The 16,093-nt window shown below is 36.4% G+C and overlaps 1 protein-coding gene across 2 annotated transcripts; it reads left to right on the top strand.

Moving 5' to 3' along the window:
- Positions 1-1,574: 1,574 nt before the first annotated feature.
- LOC110760694 (protein ALWAYS EARLY 3-like) lies at positions 1,575-7,290 on the top strand. Of its 2 annotated transcripts, XM_021962998.2 has the most exons (9): positions 1,575-1,758; positions 2,727-2,850; positions 3,136-3,234; positions 3,325-3,387; positions 4,006-4,083; positions 4,989-5,178; positions 5,866-6,131; positions 6,224-6,596; positions 6,701-7,290. In XM_021962998.2, the coding sequence occupies exons 2-9, from the start codon at positions 2,746-2,748 to the stop codon at positions 7,087-7,089; spliced, it is 1,563 nt and encodes a 520-aa protein (XP_021818690.2). In that variant the 5' UTR covers positions 1,575-1,758; positions 2,727-2,745; the 3' UTR covers positions 7,090-7,290. The 2 variants fall into 2 exon arrangements, with proteins under 2 accessions (XP_021818690.2, XP_088109605.1); XM_088253479.1 differs by lacking the exon at positions 1,575-1,758 and having other exon boundaries at positions 2,725-2,850; positions 3,029-3,234.
- The last annotated feature ends 8,803 nt before the right edge of the window (positions 7,291-16,093 follow it).

Below are 16,093 nucleotides of genomic sequence, written 5' to 3'. Positions count from 1 at the left end.
TTCTCTTTTTTCTTTTGGGTTTCCCTTTTTTAGATTTACCAATATATAAACTCCTGTCGTTTTTTATTTATTTATAACTAGTTAGTTGTAACTAGGTACCTCTATTTTTAATTGTTTTTTTTTAATAACAGAAGCGATAGTCTAAATTATAAAGGGGAGGGGGGGTTTCTCATACATATACTATCAAGGTGTCATGGGAATTCGAACATGAGACCACCGGTCTACAAGTTAAGACCATTTTCCAATGAGTTAGACCCTGTTGGTAACTATTTTAAACCCTCATCGTATATATTTGAGACACAAACATACACTCACATAGAAGCATAAATATTGCCATGTCATTTTCCTAGTCAGCCAGTATGACATTGGTTCTATGACCTCATCATGACCAATCATTATATGTTTGAGTCATGAAGTGACCACTCATTGTATGTTTCAGACATATAAATGACCAATCAAAGGTTGCCATGTGTAATGTAGTTACTGAAATATTCCCTCACTCAGGTTTAAGAGGGCGTAATGAAAGAGCACATATAGCGTGAGTGATGTACGCCTGGTGTACGCGCAATTGTGTGTTTTCGAAATATTCTAGTATTCATTGTAATTAATAATTATTGTAACCAACTTTATTTACTATCAAAACGATAATTAAGTAATTTTCTCTCTATTTCACACTTACTAATATTTAACTTTTATTGTTTTAACTATCTTAATTCGAGACACCGCTATTCTTCATAATTTTAGACCATCATTTCTTCATGCATAACATCATGTCCCTTAGTAAGGCGGATGCCACATACATGGTTGTATGACCTTGTGATGGCTAATCATTGTGTATAGTTGTTGACACAATTAGTGTGCAGACATGGAAAATATGTGTGACCTAACCACGTAAGTTAATAACACCACATCATGGTGTTATAATCACAATTAAAATTTCTTACAAATGAGGGGGCAAATGAGAAAGTTAGTGAGTGTTGCACTCAGACTTAAAATTTCTAGAAAAAGTGACATAGAAAAAACTAGTAGTACCACTCAAAAAACGTTAATTGAATTTTATGAGTTTCAATACATTACAAATTAAATTTTGTTAAAATCTATATAAATAAAGCAAAAGGCAGAGAATGGTCAAACATTCAAAATACCAGAAAATGCCCTTGGTTAATTCAAACATTAAGAATTGAAATTATTAATTAAATGATGATAATATGGTAAATTCAAAATTTTTCATATTAAAAAAATTAAAATTAAAAACAAAATCAGATAATAAGTCTTACTTTTATGAAACATAACTATGCATGTTATTTTTTCTTAATTCTAAAAATAAAATAAAAAATAAAAAAGAAAACAAATTGGCACATGCTGGGGCTAGTCAAATATAAAGAAATCGTTTTAGCATAATGAATTATTTTGTTTTTGTTTTTCAACTTTAGTTTTTATTTTCTTTATTTTCTAGTTTTCAATGATCTGATTTATTGAGCAAAAACACGTGATATCACACAATTACAATTTTGACACGTGCACAAATTTGAAAAATTCGGGCAAAATAACAAAATTCTCAACTCCGATTAAAAGTGTTTTAAAGTTTCGCGGCTGTCCGCGCCCAATTTCTCATTCTTCTTCTTCAACTTCGTCGTCTTCTTCTTTTTTCTCAACCACTGCCACTAGCTCTCAGTTCCAGTGCTGCTCAAATGCGCTTTCACTCCATCGCTCAGAACCTGGACGAGCTCTAATCGGCGTGCAAACACTCCTCCAGAGGTGAATTTCCCTTTTTTCTTTTCGAATTTTCTCTATGTTAGGGTTATCAGATTTTCGAATTGCAAGCCGTGTATTGGTAACGCTTTACATTTTTAGGTTTCGTTCGATCTTTGGTTGCCGAGAAAACTGTGAACAGTAAAAGAAATCGCAATTTTGTCCATTATTAACTTTTATTTTTGTTTTTAGCGGAAAATTTTCCTCAGCTCGGACGAAATTGTTACATTTGGGCTCTGTGTATTTTTTTGGGGGTCGATTTTGTTGTTTAAGAATCTTTTCGAACTTTTTTTAAAGTAAGGGAGCCTCGAATTATGAGAAATTTTGTGTTCGAAAGTGGATTTTCTGTGTAACTCTCGAAGCCCAAATGCTACTGCCGAGTTATCTGGTTGAGATAGGCTTAGTTTTAAGCTGGATGGTTCAGATCTAAGATTTTCTTTTTCCACTGGGTTATACATAAAATTGGCGGGAAAATTGATTTACAGTGAATAATTTTTTTTTCCCTTTTTCCAAAAACAAAAAAAAGTATCAGAAGTATAAAAGCTTGGAATTCTGAATTTTCGTTTTGTTTCTTATGAAGGATTATTAGTCTCTTTCCTTTTGCCTTGTTGGCCTTGATATGCTTTCTCTTTTTCAATAATGAGAATGTTGGTCGTGATACGTGAAAAATACATTTACTGATCTTGCTATGGAAAGTGTCAGTTATTATACCCACTATGAATCAGAACTTTGTGGTGGATTTCTAAAAGGCTTGTGTTCTCCAAAGTTCCCTGTAATTTGTTGTCAAAGTCGCGAAGATGGTAGGAAAAGTTTGGACGATAAGGCAATCTTAAACTTTTGTAGGACGATCTGACGCAACCCACATATTACTTGCATAGTTTGTTGCTGGTGTCGGCATTAATTACTGTATGACCTTGCTCTTCATTTTGGATATGACTTTGTGGACTTGTGCTTTTCTACTTGTTTTGTTTCAGGTAACTAAGGAAGTTAGCCATGGCCCCATCAAGAATATCAAGAAGTATAAATAAGCGGTTTTCTTATATGAATGAGGCTGCTTCTAACAAGTACGGAGAGAATGCTAACAAAACTGGGCAGAAAGTGAGTCCTGACTTTGTTCTGAGGATGTTTATCATCTGAATTGTTCTATATTTAGTCAACAAAAACTGAATTTGAAATCTTGATTTTCTTCCTTCTCCTGAAGCAACAACTTTGCATTGCCATTCTAGGAAGTTACTATGTGATCAGTGTTGGTTTACGTATCGTTATGTATATGCAGATCTCAAATAGCAAACCTCGAGTTTCTTCTGAAGTATTAGAACTGCTTAAAATTAGTAATTGTTAACCAGTTCTATATGCATTTTCCCCCTGTCCTCTCATGTGCAGAAGAGAAAGTTGTCTGCCATGTTAGGGCCTCAATGGACCAAGGAAGAGCTAGAGAATTTCTATGAAGCATATCGTAAGTATGGGAAAGATTGGAAGAAGGTTAGTACAAATTTTATGATACTCTTCACTTGATTAACATGTTTGGGCCAGCCGTAAGCTTACTAATTTACTTATAATTTTTCATTTTAGGTGGCTTCTGTAGTTCGTCACCGATCTGTGGAAATGGTGGAGGCCCTTTACTCTATGAATAAGGTATGTGCGGGATATAGTGTAATTTTATCTTGTAACACAACTGGACACTATCTTGTCCATGTGCATAAAACTTTATGTCTAAAAAATTTGGTATGGTCATGGTTAATTCCTTCTATCCCCAGTGTGTGCAATTCTATGCATAGTGGAATGCTTTTGCCTCCACTCACATAACTCCTGTTTCCAAGTTGTGGCAAGTCCACCATTGCATGGGGTTTTGAGTTTTTTTTATTTATAGAAAAACTGAATAATCTGGTCTTAATTTTCATCAATGTATAAGATTTGGCACCATTTTAATTTGTTGAGCTCTGTAAATTAGATATTTTCCCTGAAAATCTGAACTACATAATAATCAGTTCAATGTAGTTCAGTCAATGCTTGATGAAGTCTCATTCTTTGAGTTTTTTCCAAGCTAAATATGAAAGTAAAATAATATTAGAATTGTCATAGAATCAGTAAAGACATTAAGTTTTGTGTTTAGAATTTGACAAACTATGTTTATGCCATAATCTTGAATTATCTACGTTTCCCCAAGAGATTAATAAATGCCTATGTTTTCTATGTTTTAATCATAACCTATTTATACCATGTGGGTGACTCAGGATTGTTCTATATTTTCAGGCCTATTTATCTCTTCCTGAGGGCGTTGCTTCTGTGGTTGGCCTAATAGCAATGATGACTGACCACTATTGTATACTGGTAAGATTGAACGTTTGTGGTTTTGTAGATCAATCTGTGCACTTACCTTCTAGGAACTATTCTTGTGGGTAATATTTTGGTACTTCAAAATGGTTTTCCTTTGTTTAGTGCAAATCCATGTTTAGTTGTTCTGGTACTTCTACAAACACTGCATGGGGAAGGGAAACTTTACCTTTTGCCATGAAATCTTTAAGAACATGAAAACAAAAAGTAGCTGACTGAAGGGGGGAAAAAAAGGAGGCTTTTATGACCAAAAAAAGAAGGTTTCTTTTGCAATAGTGCAGGCCTTTGCTATTTCTTTGACCAGTGGTTTGGATTGTGTCCTGTAGGCTGTAACTTATACTCCTTGTTCCCCAACCTGTAGTTTGCTTTTCAAATTGGAGTGCCTCTTCTTTAGTTAATTTTGTAGCTAAATGAGGATATGTTTGTATTGTTCTATTAGAGAGGATTTCATGTCCCCTGCTTTATAATTGCATCCTTCATTGCAATAAAGCTTCCATTTCTTTTTAAAATGAAAAAGAAAGGAACGTCAAGGGATATAGATTATTTATATTTTTTATTTTGTTTTCTGGTTGGCTGGTTAAACATGTTTTTCAACCTAAGGAATAGTTGAAATTCACTGGTCTGAATTTCATCATTGTTTCTATTCATTGAAGGGTTTCCTAGCTGTTAATACAACTTTTTTTCTAAGGGGAAATGAAAACCTGGCATTGGTTCTATTGCTAAAGCAAACTGTAATGAAGTTCCTTCTTTAAGAAATATCCATTTATGGTGAGCAGCATGTGCATATGTGTTAGTTTATTAATGAGTTTAATGATCTAGTAATACTCTTCTGTTGATATCAATTGGGCTATGTATTGGAAATGACCCACATGGAACTCACATAGAGGACTCTGGCCTTACAGGGAGGAAGTGACAGTGAACAAGAAAACAATGACGATGCAGAAACCTCTAGGAAACCCCAAAAGCATGCAAGGTCAAAACTTCGGAGTGAGTCCTCAAAAGAATTAGAAGGACATATTCCAGATTTTTCAGAGTCCCATCCAATGGCATCAACTAGTGACTGCTTGTCACCGCTGAAGAATAGGCGCTCAGGTGGGAAATTATTGTGATCTGTGTGTGTGTCTGGGTCAGCACATGTACAATTTGCATATCTTTTTTCCATTTGTTTTTTACTTTGTGGTTATCTTTTACTCATTTGTGGCTTGGAACCGAAGCTGTTTTGCTGCTGCCTTTTTATGCTGCTCGAGTCATATTTTCTCACTATTATTTAAAAGCAAAGCTTCTACACTTCATAGGAAAATATTGTGCAACTTGGTGGGAAAATGTCAATTGTTGCTTCTTGTTGACCCTTGTCTTTGGAAAAGAGAAATTGGTAGCGGATGCAAGAAAATGGTGTAGGAGCAAAAGAGGGAAACAGGTTTATTTTAATTAATTTTTATTTATAAAAATTAGAATTTAGGGATTTAGTTATTTATTAACGTATTTTACTATTGCAGGATTACCTCTATAAATATGGTCTATTGTAATGGAATTCAAGAGTTTTATTGAATTGAGATTAACTTTTCTTGCTCTTATTCTACTCCTCACTTCTCTCTCTCTCTCTCTCTCTCTCTCTCTCTCTCTCTCTCTCTCTCTCTCTCTCTCTCTCTCTCTACTTTTTTCACTTTTCTATTTTCTTCTTGGTTCTACTTCAAAAATTCCATCGTCCTCCTTTGGGTCTATTTTACATTATATGTTCTTTAATGGCGCTGCCATTAATATGTTTTGAATTTTTTTCAGGAATAAGGCCTCATGCTGTTAAAAAAAGGACTCCTCGAGTCCCTGTTGCATATTCTAATGATCAAGATAATAGTAGAAAGTATTCTCCGCCTGCCAGGCAAGGTTTAAAACTCAATGTGGATGCTAACAATAATGATGTTGCTCATGAGATAGCATTGGCATTGACTGAGGCCTCGCATAGAGGTGGTTCTCCCCTAGTTTCTTGGACGCCTAAGAGAAAAGCCAAAGGCACTACACCATCACCTGTTCGGAATGGTGAAAGGATGGTGAGATTATTATTTTAAAAAAATCTTCATTGCTTTTCTAGACTTATTTCAAGATGATAATTTAATCATTCATTATTGTTTCTGACATTTAGCGTGCAGAATCAGAAATGACTAATGCCAGGCTCCATGGTTGTGAAATGGATGTGGGTGGTTGTGAATTAAGCTTAGGTAGCACTGAAGCTGACAATGATTACTATGACAGAAATGAAAAGTACGCAATGGGTAGAGAAGGGACTGGTACTCTGGAAGTTCAGCAGAGGAGGAAGAGATACTTTGTAAAGAAGAAAGAAGTTGACGAAAGTAAAAACGAACATGTTGAGTTCATAAAAGAAGCTTGTAGTGGAACAGAGGAAGGACAGAAATTAGGTGCTATCAAAAGAAAACTTGATACTAAAGTTGCGAAAAGTGCTAGGTCCTTCTACAAGGATACAAGAAAGAAAAGTAAAAAAGCTCTGGTTGGAGGAGGTATGTTTTCAAATATTTAAGCCAAGCTCCCTCCCCCCTTTAATTTAAAGTCCATTCCTAGCATATTAGAGTAACTATGTTTTTAACTTTGGATGCTTGTTCAGTTGTGCAGATGTCAAACCTTATTAGAAGTCGTAAGGCGGTGACGACTGCACAGAGTTCGCCTCCCCCGGCTCAGCCGTCAGCTGCCAATGCTCCAGCACAAATGGACCACTTGCCGGTTGGTCCCGGGGTCTCCCATGAGCCAGCGTCATCAGCGTCATCAGTGGCGCAACCTGTTAGCGTCAGGCGTCGTCACCGTCCCCCCAGCACGACCGACACAACATCGACATCTGCTACTGGTGCGTCGCAGTCAAACAGTCAGGTGATTGCTTTGACAGCGAAGGTGGCCAAGCTTGAGACCCAACTTGCCTCGTTTAGTACTCAGATGTCACAGTTTCTAGAGTCCCTCACTCGGTCCGGCATTCCAATCCCGCATTTTGGTCCCTTGTAGACCTCCGAGCCCTTCCAACCCGAGCTTGGCCATCACACCTCCACCCTTGTCGACAATGTCCAGACCTCCGAGCCGCATTTGCAAGACGACCACGTAGATTTTGGAACATTTTTTGATTAGTTTTTTACTTTCTTAATTACATTTTAAACATTTCTCTTGTACTATATATGTATATTATTTTATTAAAAAAACATTTCTCTTCATTCCATTTTTTATTGCAATTTCATTTTATTACCAAAAAAAAAAAACCAAATTTATTTTTTGTACAAAATTTTAATAAAATATATTTTATTTTTACGCGACGCAACACTTTTTGTCGCGCCAATTCACGTTTTTACAAAATAAAAATATTTTTTTTTTTTATTTTTGCTCGACAAAAGGCTTCGTCTCGCAAAAAAGAAAAAGCGACTAAGACAATTTCATCGCGCTACACAAGTCATCGTGCAAACGTTTGCGACACGAACAGTTTTCTCGTCCCTACATTTCTGTGCGACAAATAGAAATCGTCACGCTGTGTACTCGCAACGAACGTACTGTCGTCGCGCAAAGGTTTGAGAGACGAACATTTGTCTCGTCCCTAAACTTTTGTGCAACGAGGTTAATCGTCGCTCACGTTTTCACGACCAATTAAAAACCTTTGTCGCACAAAGTTTTTTTTTCACGATCTTTGCACTACGGATTTAGCGCGCTGAAGTTTGTGCGACTCAAATGTGCTTTGCACGACCAAATCATCTTCGTCGCGCAAATAGTAAAATGTGGTAGTGTGTGGTATGATAATTGTGTTGTGTGCAGATTTTGCGACCCGATGACGAGAGATCATGCTGTTTTCATGTATGTGTTTGCCTGGTGCCGTTACTTTTTCCATATCTGTATTTAATTTGCCTTTATACGTTGAGTAGGCAGATCCATCCACGCTCCAGTTTGTACTTTTTGATTTGTTACAATTAATTTTGCATCATAAAGGCCTAAGATTGATCTTTTCTTTTCTCCCCTCCATATTTTGCTGGTCACGTTTGGCTCGTCAAGTTGTGCGGCAGGGAAGTATTCAACTCAAGCACATCTAGAGGTTTCGATGTCAAAAAACCTGTGGTTGTGCCACCTAAAAGATCATCCGAACCTGTAGTTGCGACATCTAAATATGATTCTTACGAAATTCAGATGTGATGTTGTCGAATCAATGATTTACCAGATGCTTATAACTTTTGTAATTTGTAACCATATCAATTTGTTTCGCTAGTCTCAGTTATATTGCGAGTATTTATTTGAATCACTTGTATTTGTTCTTTATTAACAAGAATATTCATAAATCAATTACATGTTTTATAAACACACAAATAAAAGCATAATTCTTGCCAATTTCCTAGTCTGCAAGTATGACAAGGTTATATGACCTGTGGTAACCAATCATTGTGTGTTTTGATACAGGAATTGACCAATCAAAGGCTGCCATGTGTAATGTAGTTGGCGGCAATTAATGTTCACCCTTGGCAAATCTGACCTGACCTAGCCGCCACTATAAATTGGTTATGATGGTAGAGGTGGCCGTCATGCAAGACCTCACAGAGAGCATCGTTCTTTCCAAAGCTGGTATTGGATTGGGGTTCTCGTGTATTTGGCCTTGTTCTGAAGAGAAATGAAGGCAAAACGAAGCATCCTTCATTTCTCAAACAGAAAGAGACTCAAACACAAACATGTTTATGGTTCAGGTTATGAATCAGAAACTTTACATCGAATCGATGATTTACCAGACAGTGGATCAGCTATTTGACTCCAGAAAGATGTGACAGGAAATCTATTCCTCAATCTGAAGATGGATTTCCTTCCTTGTGGAAAGATGGCACTTGCAAACTAGATGAGTTTATAAGGAAAAATGCGGAAGCCATCTATGCTGCAAATCTGAACCTTCTTGCATTTTCTGGGCAAAAACTACATGGTGAACGGCTGGTCTTGATGGTTTGGAAATCATCAGTATGTAGTTGGGCGGCCTAAAAGATGATGTGTTGGTGTACTTTGTAATTTTATATTTATCAGATTCATCGAATCTATGATTTACCAGATGTTTGTAATTAGATTATAACTTTTTGTAGCACAATATTTGCAACCAGTGGGGGAGCCAGGAATCTTACCACAAGGGGTGTTAGTGTAAAAGTCCCAATAAAAATTTAGGATGGAAAAAAAATATTGAAAATGAAATCATAGTACTTTCATTCATAATTCATAACGGAAAAAACATTACAAGCTATAATTGTCCACGACGAGGTCCTTTTTGTAGATATGATCTTCGGACCTCATCTCTCATATTAGCATCATAATCTATCATTCGAGTTCTTAATCCAGGGTCCGCTTGAAGGTTACCAAAAACACCATCTAACTGACTTTGTCTTGAACTCGGACCCAAAACACCATCTAACTGACTTTGTCTTGAACTTGGAGTTCTTGAACTACCAACATTATTTGAACTATCAACATTATCCGAACTACCCGTACCCGATGATGACTTTCTCTTAAAAAAACCATTCCATAATAACTCTACATATACAAAATAATCAAAATAAATACTCACAATATAAACAAACCATCAACATAATCAAAATAATTATGAATTGGATTTCAATTAAATTAAATATATTCTACATATACAAAATAATGAAAATAAAAACTCACAATATTAACAAAATATCAATATAATCAAAATAAATATGAATTGGATTTCAATTAAATTAAATATATATTCTACATATACAAAATAATGAAAATAAAAACTCACAATATAATCAAAATAAATATGAATTGGGTTTCAATTAAATTAAATATATCATACATAGCAACATAGGGTTTAGAACTTACTTGAATTGTGAAATTTCACAATAACAATGAGAAAAAACAAAGAGAGTAGTTGGTTGCACCGCCACATGGCGACGACGACGGCAGCAAGGGAGGAAATGGAGTTGAGGGTTTGAGGGAGGGGGGGATTGAGTTGGGAACTTAGGGTTGGAGGAGAAAACAAAAAAATTTGGGGTTTAAGAATGGAGGAATTTGGTCTGTGAAGAGAGGGATACGCTGGCCTTTTTTTTTTTTTTTTAAGACCTGGCCCAAAACGACGTCGTTTTGCCCAGGCTATTTTTTTTAAAAAAGGAAGCCCGCACACAGCCTTTTTCTTCAGCTTGCAAACCCTTGGTTCTTTCAGACACCAAGTCGTCGACCACTTGGTGTGTAGCTCCAAGAGGTCGCACCAGCAGCTCCAAAGGGACCTCTAAGCTTATTTCCATGGCTTCCAAGAGGTCGTGCGACCCCACTGACCCCACTATGGCTCCGCCTCTATTTGCAACGTAATTAATAGAATGGTTGTGCTCATGTGTAAGTATATATATTATATTGCTTTAGGCTCAATTTGGGATTGCTATCACTTTTAAAAAAAGTTGCTTCTGCTGTGCTTTGAAAATAATTAGCTGTAAAGTAAAGCAGCTCCATGTTTGGTAAACAATATTTTTAAAGTGCTGTTAGTACAAAAAGCAGTGTCAAAACTGTTTGGTAAATTTTAATATAAAATTGTTGTAACTGTGAATAATGACTAAAATAGACATGATATTGAAAGTGTTATGTACTAATCATGTGGTGGTGATGGAGATGAAGGTGGAGTTGGTGGTTGTGGTAGTGGTGGTGGTGGGGATGGCGGTTGTGGAGGTGGTGATGGTGGTGGCAGTGGCAGCGTGGTGGTGGATATGGAGGTTTTGGAGGAGGTGGTAGTTGTGGTCAAAGGCGGAGCCAATGCAGGCCCACAAGGGTCAGCTGACCCTCCTGAAATTCCTTAATTAACCTTGCATTCAATACTATTTACCCTTTGTATATAAATTATTATTAATATATGACCCTTCTCAATCTCAGCTTTCCTTTTTTCTTTTCTTTACCTTTTTTTTAATAACTTCTTAATTAAAGAACTACTAACCTAAAAGCTAAAGGAGACAACCTTTTGCACTGCTTAAATTAACCCTATTCTATTTCAACTTTGCACTGCGTGAATTAAAAGTCTTCGTTTGCATCAATTATTCAATTCTTTTTTTCTCTCCAACTCTACAGCAAGAATTCAACTTTGTTTCACTGAATTGTGATGACTAATCCAATAAGTCTTTAACCCTAATAGTGTAATTTTTTTTTGTGTAGTTTTTTTATTTTTATAGTTCATTGTATTTGTGGTCTGTTAATTAGTTATTTATTTATTATCTCAAATCAAGAACAATAATCTTTATATGATTTCTTTATCATCTGATTTCTGAAATTTAATTTTAAAACAGTTATAGAGAAATATTCTGATTTATGAACGATTGTGAATGTATTCGAATGATTTATGAGTTATTACTAAAGACTTTGTTTTTTTATATAAATTTATCTTGTTATGCGATGATTTTAATTTTTGAGGTTGACCCTCCTTGATGAATTTTCTGGCTCCGCCACTGGTTGTGGTGGTGGTGGTGGTGGTGGAGGTGGAGGAGGTGGAGGAGGTGGAGGTGGAGGTGGTGGTGGAGGTGGAGGTGGTGGTTGTGGTGGTGGCGGCAGAGGTTGAGGAGGAGGAGGACATGGTGGTGGCGATGGCAATGGTTGTGGATGTAGTGAATGTGGTGGTGCAAGTGGTGGAGTTAGATGTGGAAGTGGAGGGGGTGTCATTTTTTTAAAATGAATGATGGTATTTTGGGAATTAAAAGAATTCATTAAAAGCTCATCTCTACTTCTTTTGAAAACAGTTTTGAAAAGCAACCTAGAGCATACTTTTAAAAGTTTTTGTCAAAAGGCCACTGCTTTTAAAATAATTGTTATATTTTATTTTTACCAAACACCATAAATTGCTTAACTTTAAAGTGAAACAGGTTTTTGGCGAAAAAAACAAATCCCAAACGGGGCCTTATTACAACTCACAATTTCCCTCATAGATATTATATATTAATCTACAAAGAAGTTTATCTAAAAGATTACAATCTTTCTCCAAAAAAAAAGGATTACAATCTAATTTCTTATATTTTATATGCTCCTCCAAAGCATACTCGCAATAACCACAAAGTGCTCGTTCGAGATTACTTTTTTAGGAAGCACTTATGCTTATAAGCGCTTTTAGTAAAAGTGCTTTTATTATAAAGATGTTGAAATTTTCTTAAGAAATCGAAGTGCTTCTTAGAAAAGCACTTTAGAGTGTTTGGCAGGTGCTTCTCCAGAAAGCGCTTCTATGGACCATAAACACTTCTAAATTTTTCTGCCAAATGTTATCAGAAGCGCTTTTGGTTGCAAAAAAGTGCTTTTAACCCTTCCAGAAGGACTCCCAAACGGTCTTTTGTAATTTGTTCAAAGGCCAGATATATTTATTATTATTTTTTTCTCGATCTAAAGGTATTCGTCTCAACACTATACAATAAATAGGCACCTAGAGGGGGCTATAGTCCTTATCGTCCTTCACAAAAATCCTAGCTAGGTCCTATGTGTAGCTTATTAATAAAATGTATGTTTCTTGTAAAAAAAAAATAATAAAGAGAGGACGAATTTATTAGTTAAAGTATTTTCATAAATATTTTTCATATAAAAGGAAATCAAATTTGTATATAAAAGTTGAGCAAAATTGCAAATTGTAAATAAAACACATCCTTGTGATAGAGCCCCCTGGCGTGCAAGAGGAGAAATGAACTAGTACTTATAGCACGTTTCATGAAAATGATACATGCACAATGTTATATTTTATCTATACTTGCATGGCACGTAAGGCAATATATATTTGCTGTCTTTTTAAACTATCGTACAAATTATTGTAATTATTGTCGCCAACTTTATCAAAACAATAACTCTTATTTTTTAAAATATTTTAGACTTACCAATAATTCAACTTTCATATTTGATTACACTGATATTTCTTCTTACATCCTTAGCAAAGGGGTTGCCCCTCTTGAACCTCCCTATAAAACACAAAATAAAAGCATAATTCTTGCTAATTTTCCTAGTCAGCAAGTATGACATGGTTATATGACCAATCATTGTGTATTTTGTGACCTGAAGTGACCAATCAAAGGCTGCCATGTGTAATTTAATGTTCAGCCGTGGGAAATCTGGCCTGACCTAGACACTGTTGAAATATCACTTATAATTGAGAGAATGCAGAATAATATATTGAATGGAAAGTGGCTTTTAAATAGCCTTACAGAACAGAAAGCAAAAGAACACGATCCCATGACTAACAGTCCCTGATATCAAGGGATCCTCCTAAAGAAAAGTTCAAACCTTATCTACTTCCTTAAAACAAGGTTTATTTCAACTAAAACTAAACAACTTTAACAAATAGTAAATAATAACTTTTCATCCTCCCTTAAATTGAAAAGCAATTAAGCTTTCAATTTACAGACAAACTTGAGCAGATCCCCAGCAATTTCTGCATCTTTACGAATGCCTCCAACTTTAATGGCTTAGTTAGGATATCAGCAACCTGCATATTGCTTGGACAGTGCTCTAACTCAATTACTTCATTTTTGACAAGATCTCGAAGGAAATGGAATCTGACATCAATGTGCTTGCTCCTCCCATGCATTACTGGATTTCTGGACAGCTTAATAGCAGAGCTATTGTCACAGAAAATCACAGTAGGCTTATCTTGTTGAAAGCACAGTTCTGTGAGCAACCTTCTTAGCCAAACAGCTTGACATGCACTTGACGTTGCAGCTATGAATTCAGCTTCTGTTGTAGAGAGAGTAACAACTGGCTGTTTTTTCGATGACCAAGAGATAGCTGCTGAACTTAGCATGAATACATATCCAGATGTACTTTTCCTATCATCAAGATCACCTGCATAGTCACTGTCGCTGAATCCCATTAACTCACCCCCAGCTTCCTTCTTGTTTCTAGTTTCCTTCTTGTAGAATAGACCAAGGTCTGTTGTTCCTTTCAAATAGCGAAGCACTCTCTTAGCTGTCTGATAATGAAGTTCAGTAGGTGATTCCATGTACCTGCTAATAAGGCTCACAGCAAACATCAGATCAGGTCTGGTAGCAGTTAAGTACATTAGGCTTCCGACTATCTGCTTGAAGTGAGTGCTATCGACTCTTTCTCCTCCCGCATCCTTGTTAAGCTTTGTTCCTGGAACTATAGGATTTTGGACAGAATTGCAATCTTCCATGTGAAATCTTTTGAGAATTTCCTCAGCATATTTCTTCTGTCCAATAAAGACCCCATTGCTTGTTTGCTTCACTTCAATTCCAAGAAAATAGTGCATTTTTCCCAAGTCTGTCATCTCGAATTCTTCCATCATGGACTTCTTGAATTCTTTGAACATATCTTCATTATTTCCTGTGAAAATTAGATCATCCACATAAAGGCATACAATAAGAATCTCACATTCTTTACCATGCTTGACAAACAAAGTGTGCTCGTATGGGCACTTGGTGAATCCAGCTTTCAAGAAGTGTGACTCTATACGACTATACCAAGCTCTTGGAGCCTGCTTTAGTCCGTATAGAGCCCTTTTTAATCTGTAGACCTTCTGTTCTTCCCCTCTTTGCACATATCCAGGGGGTTGATCGATGAACACTCTTTCATTGAGCTCTCCATATAAAAATGCAGACTTCACATCAAGTTGATAGATTGACCAATCATTTTGTGCAGCTAAGGATATAACCAAGCGTATGGTATCATGACGAACCACAGGGGCAAATACTTCTGAATAATCAATACCATATTCTTGAGTATAACCTTTAGCTACTAACCTGGCCTTGTACTTGTCAATCTCTCCATTTTCTTTGAATTTGGTCTTGAATATCCACTTCACTCCCACTGTTTTTTCCCCTTCAGGCAAGTCAATCAACTCCCACGTATCATTTCTTTCAATAGCTTGTATCTCCAAGTCCATGGCTTTTCTCCACTTTGAACTCTTCACAGCATCATCAAAAGTAGTGGGATCATTCCCACCAGTCAAAGCAATTTGAGCAATGTTCTCATTATCTGAGAGCTCATTACCGCTCACATAATCTGTCATCCAGCCAGGGGGTCTTCTTTGCCTTGATACATTTGGTGAAGCTTCAGTAATTCTTGGTGAATTGTGTCCAACAGGTTCATCTTCGACTTCTCTGGTTGTGACTTCTTCAACACCATTCACAGCTTCAATTTCTTCAAGATCAACACCAGCTCTCTTTTCTTGTTTATTGTTCCAGTCCCAACCATTAGCTTCATCAAATACCACATCTCTACTGATTATGATCTTTTGAGTCTTTGGATTGTACAGTCTGTAGGCCTTTGACTCTTCACTAACTCCGAGCATCACACATTTTGTGCTCTTATCATCAAGCTTGGTTCTTAGATTGTCTGGAGTGTGAACATAAGCCAGACAACCAAAAACCTTAAAATAATTCACTTGAGGTTTTTTGCCACTCCATGCTTCCTCTGGTGTTACATTCTTCACAGCATGAGTAGGACATCTGTTTAGGATGTGTGAGCTCCAATTCACAGCTTCGGGCCAAAATTTCTTTGGCACCTTCATTCTTGCTAGCATGCTCCTTACCATGTTCATAATGGTACGATTTTTCCTCTCGGCCACACCGTTTTGTTGTGGTGAGTAAGCTGCAGTTAATTGCCTGTGTATACCATTCTTCTCACAGAAATGAACAAATTCATTGGAAGTAAATTCTCCACCCCTGTCAGTTCGAATAGCTTTAATAAACACACCAGTTTCTTTTTCAACAGAGGCTTTAAATTTCTTGAAAACTACTAGAGCTTCAGACTTCTCAGTAAGGAAATATATCCATGTTTTCCTACTAAAATCATCAGTAAAGGTTATGAAATACCTTTTGTTGCTGTTGGAGATTGGGTTAACAGGTCCACAAATGTCAGAATGCACCAATTCAAGTATTTGTGTGGCTCTCCAATTGCTCTCCTTAGGAAATGGCTCACGATGTTGCTTTCCCACCATACATTCTTCACAAACTTTTGAAGGGACTTGCAGTGGAGGAAGACCTTTCACCATATTTTTTTGTTGGAGTGTTTT

Source organism: Prunus avium, chromosome 1 (genome assembly GCF_965620075.1).
Source record: "Prunus avium chromosome 1, drPruAviu1.hap1.1, whole genome shotgun sequence".
Taxonomy (NCBI): Eukaryota; Viridiplantae; Streptophyta; class Magnoliopsida; order Rosales; family Rosaceae; genus Prunus; species Prunus avium.
This window is presented reverse-complemented; position numbering and strand designations above follow the sequence as displayed.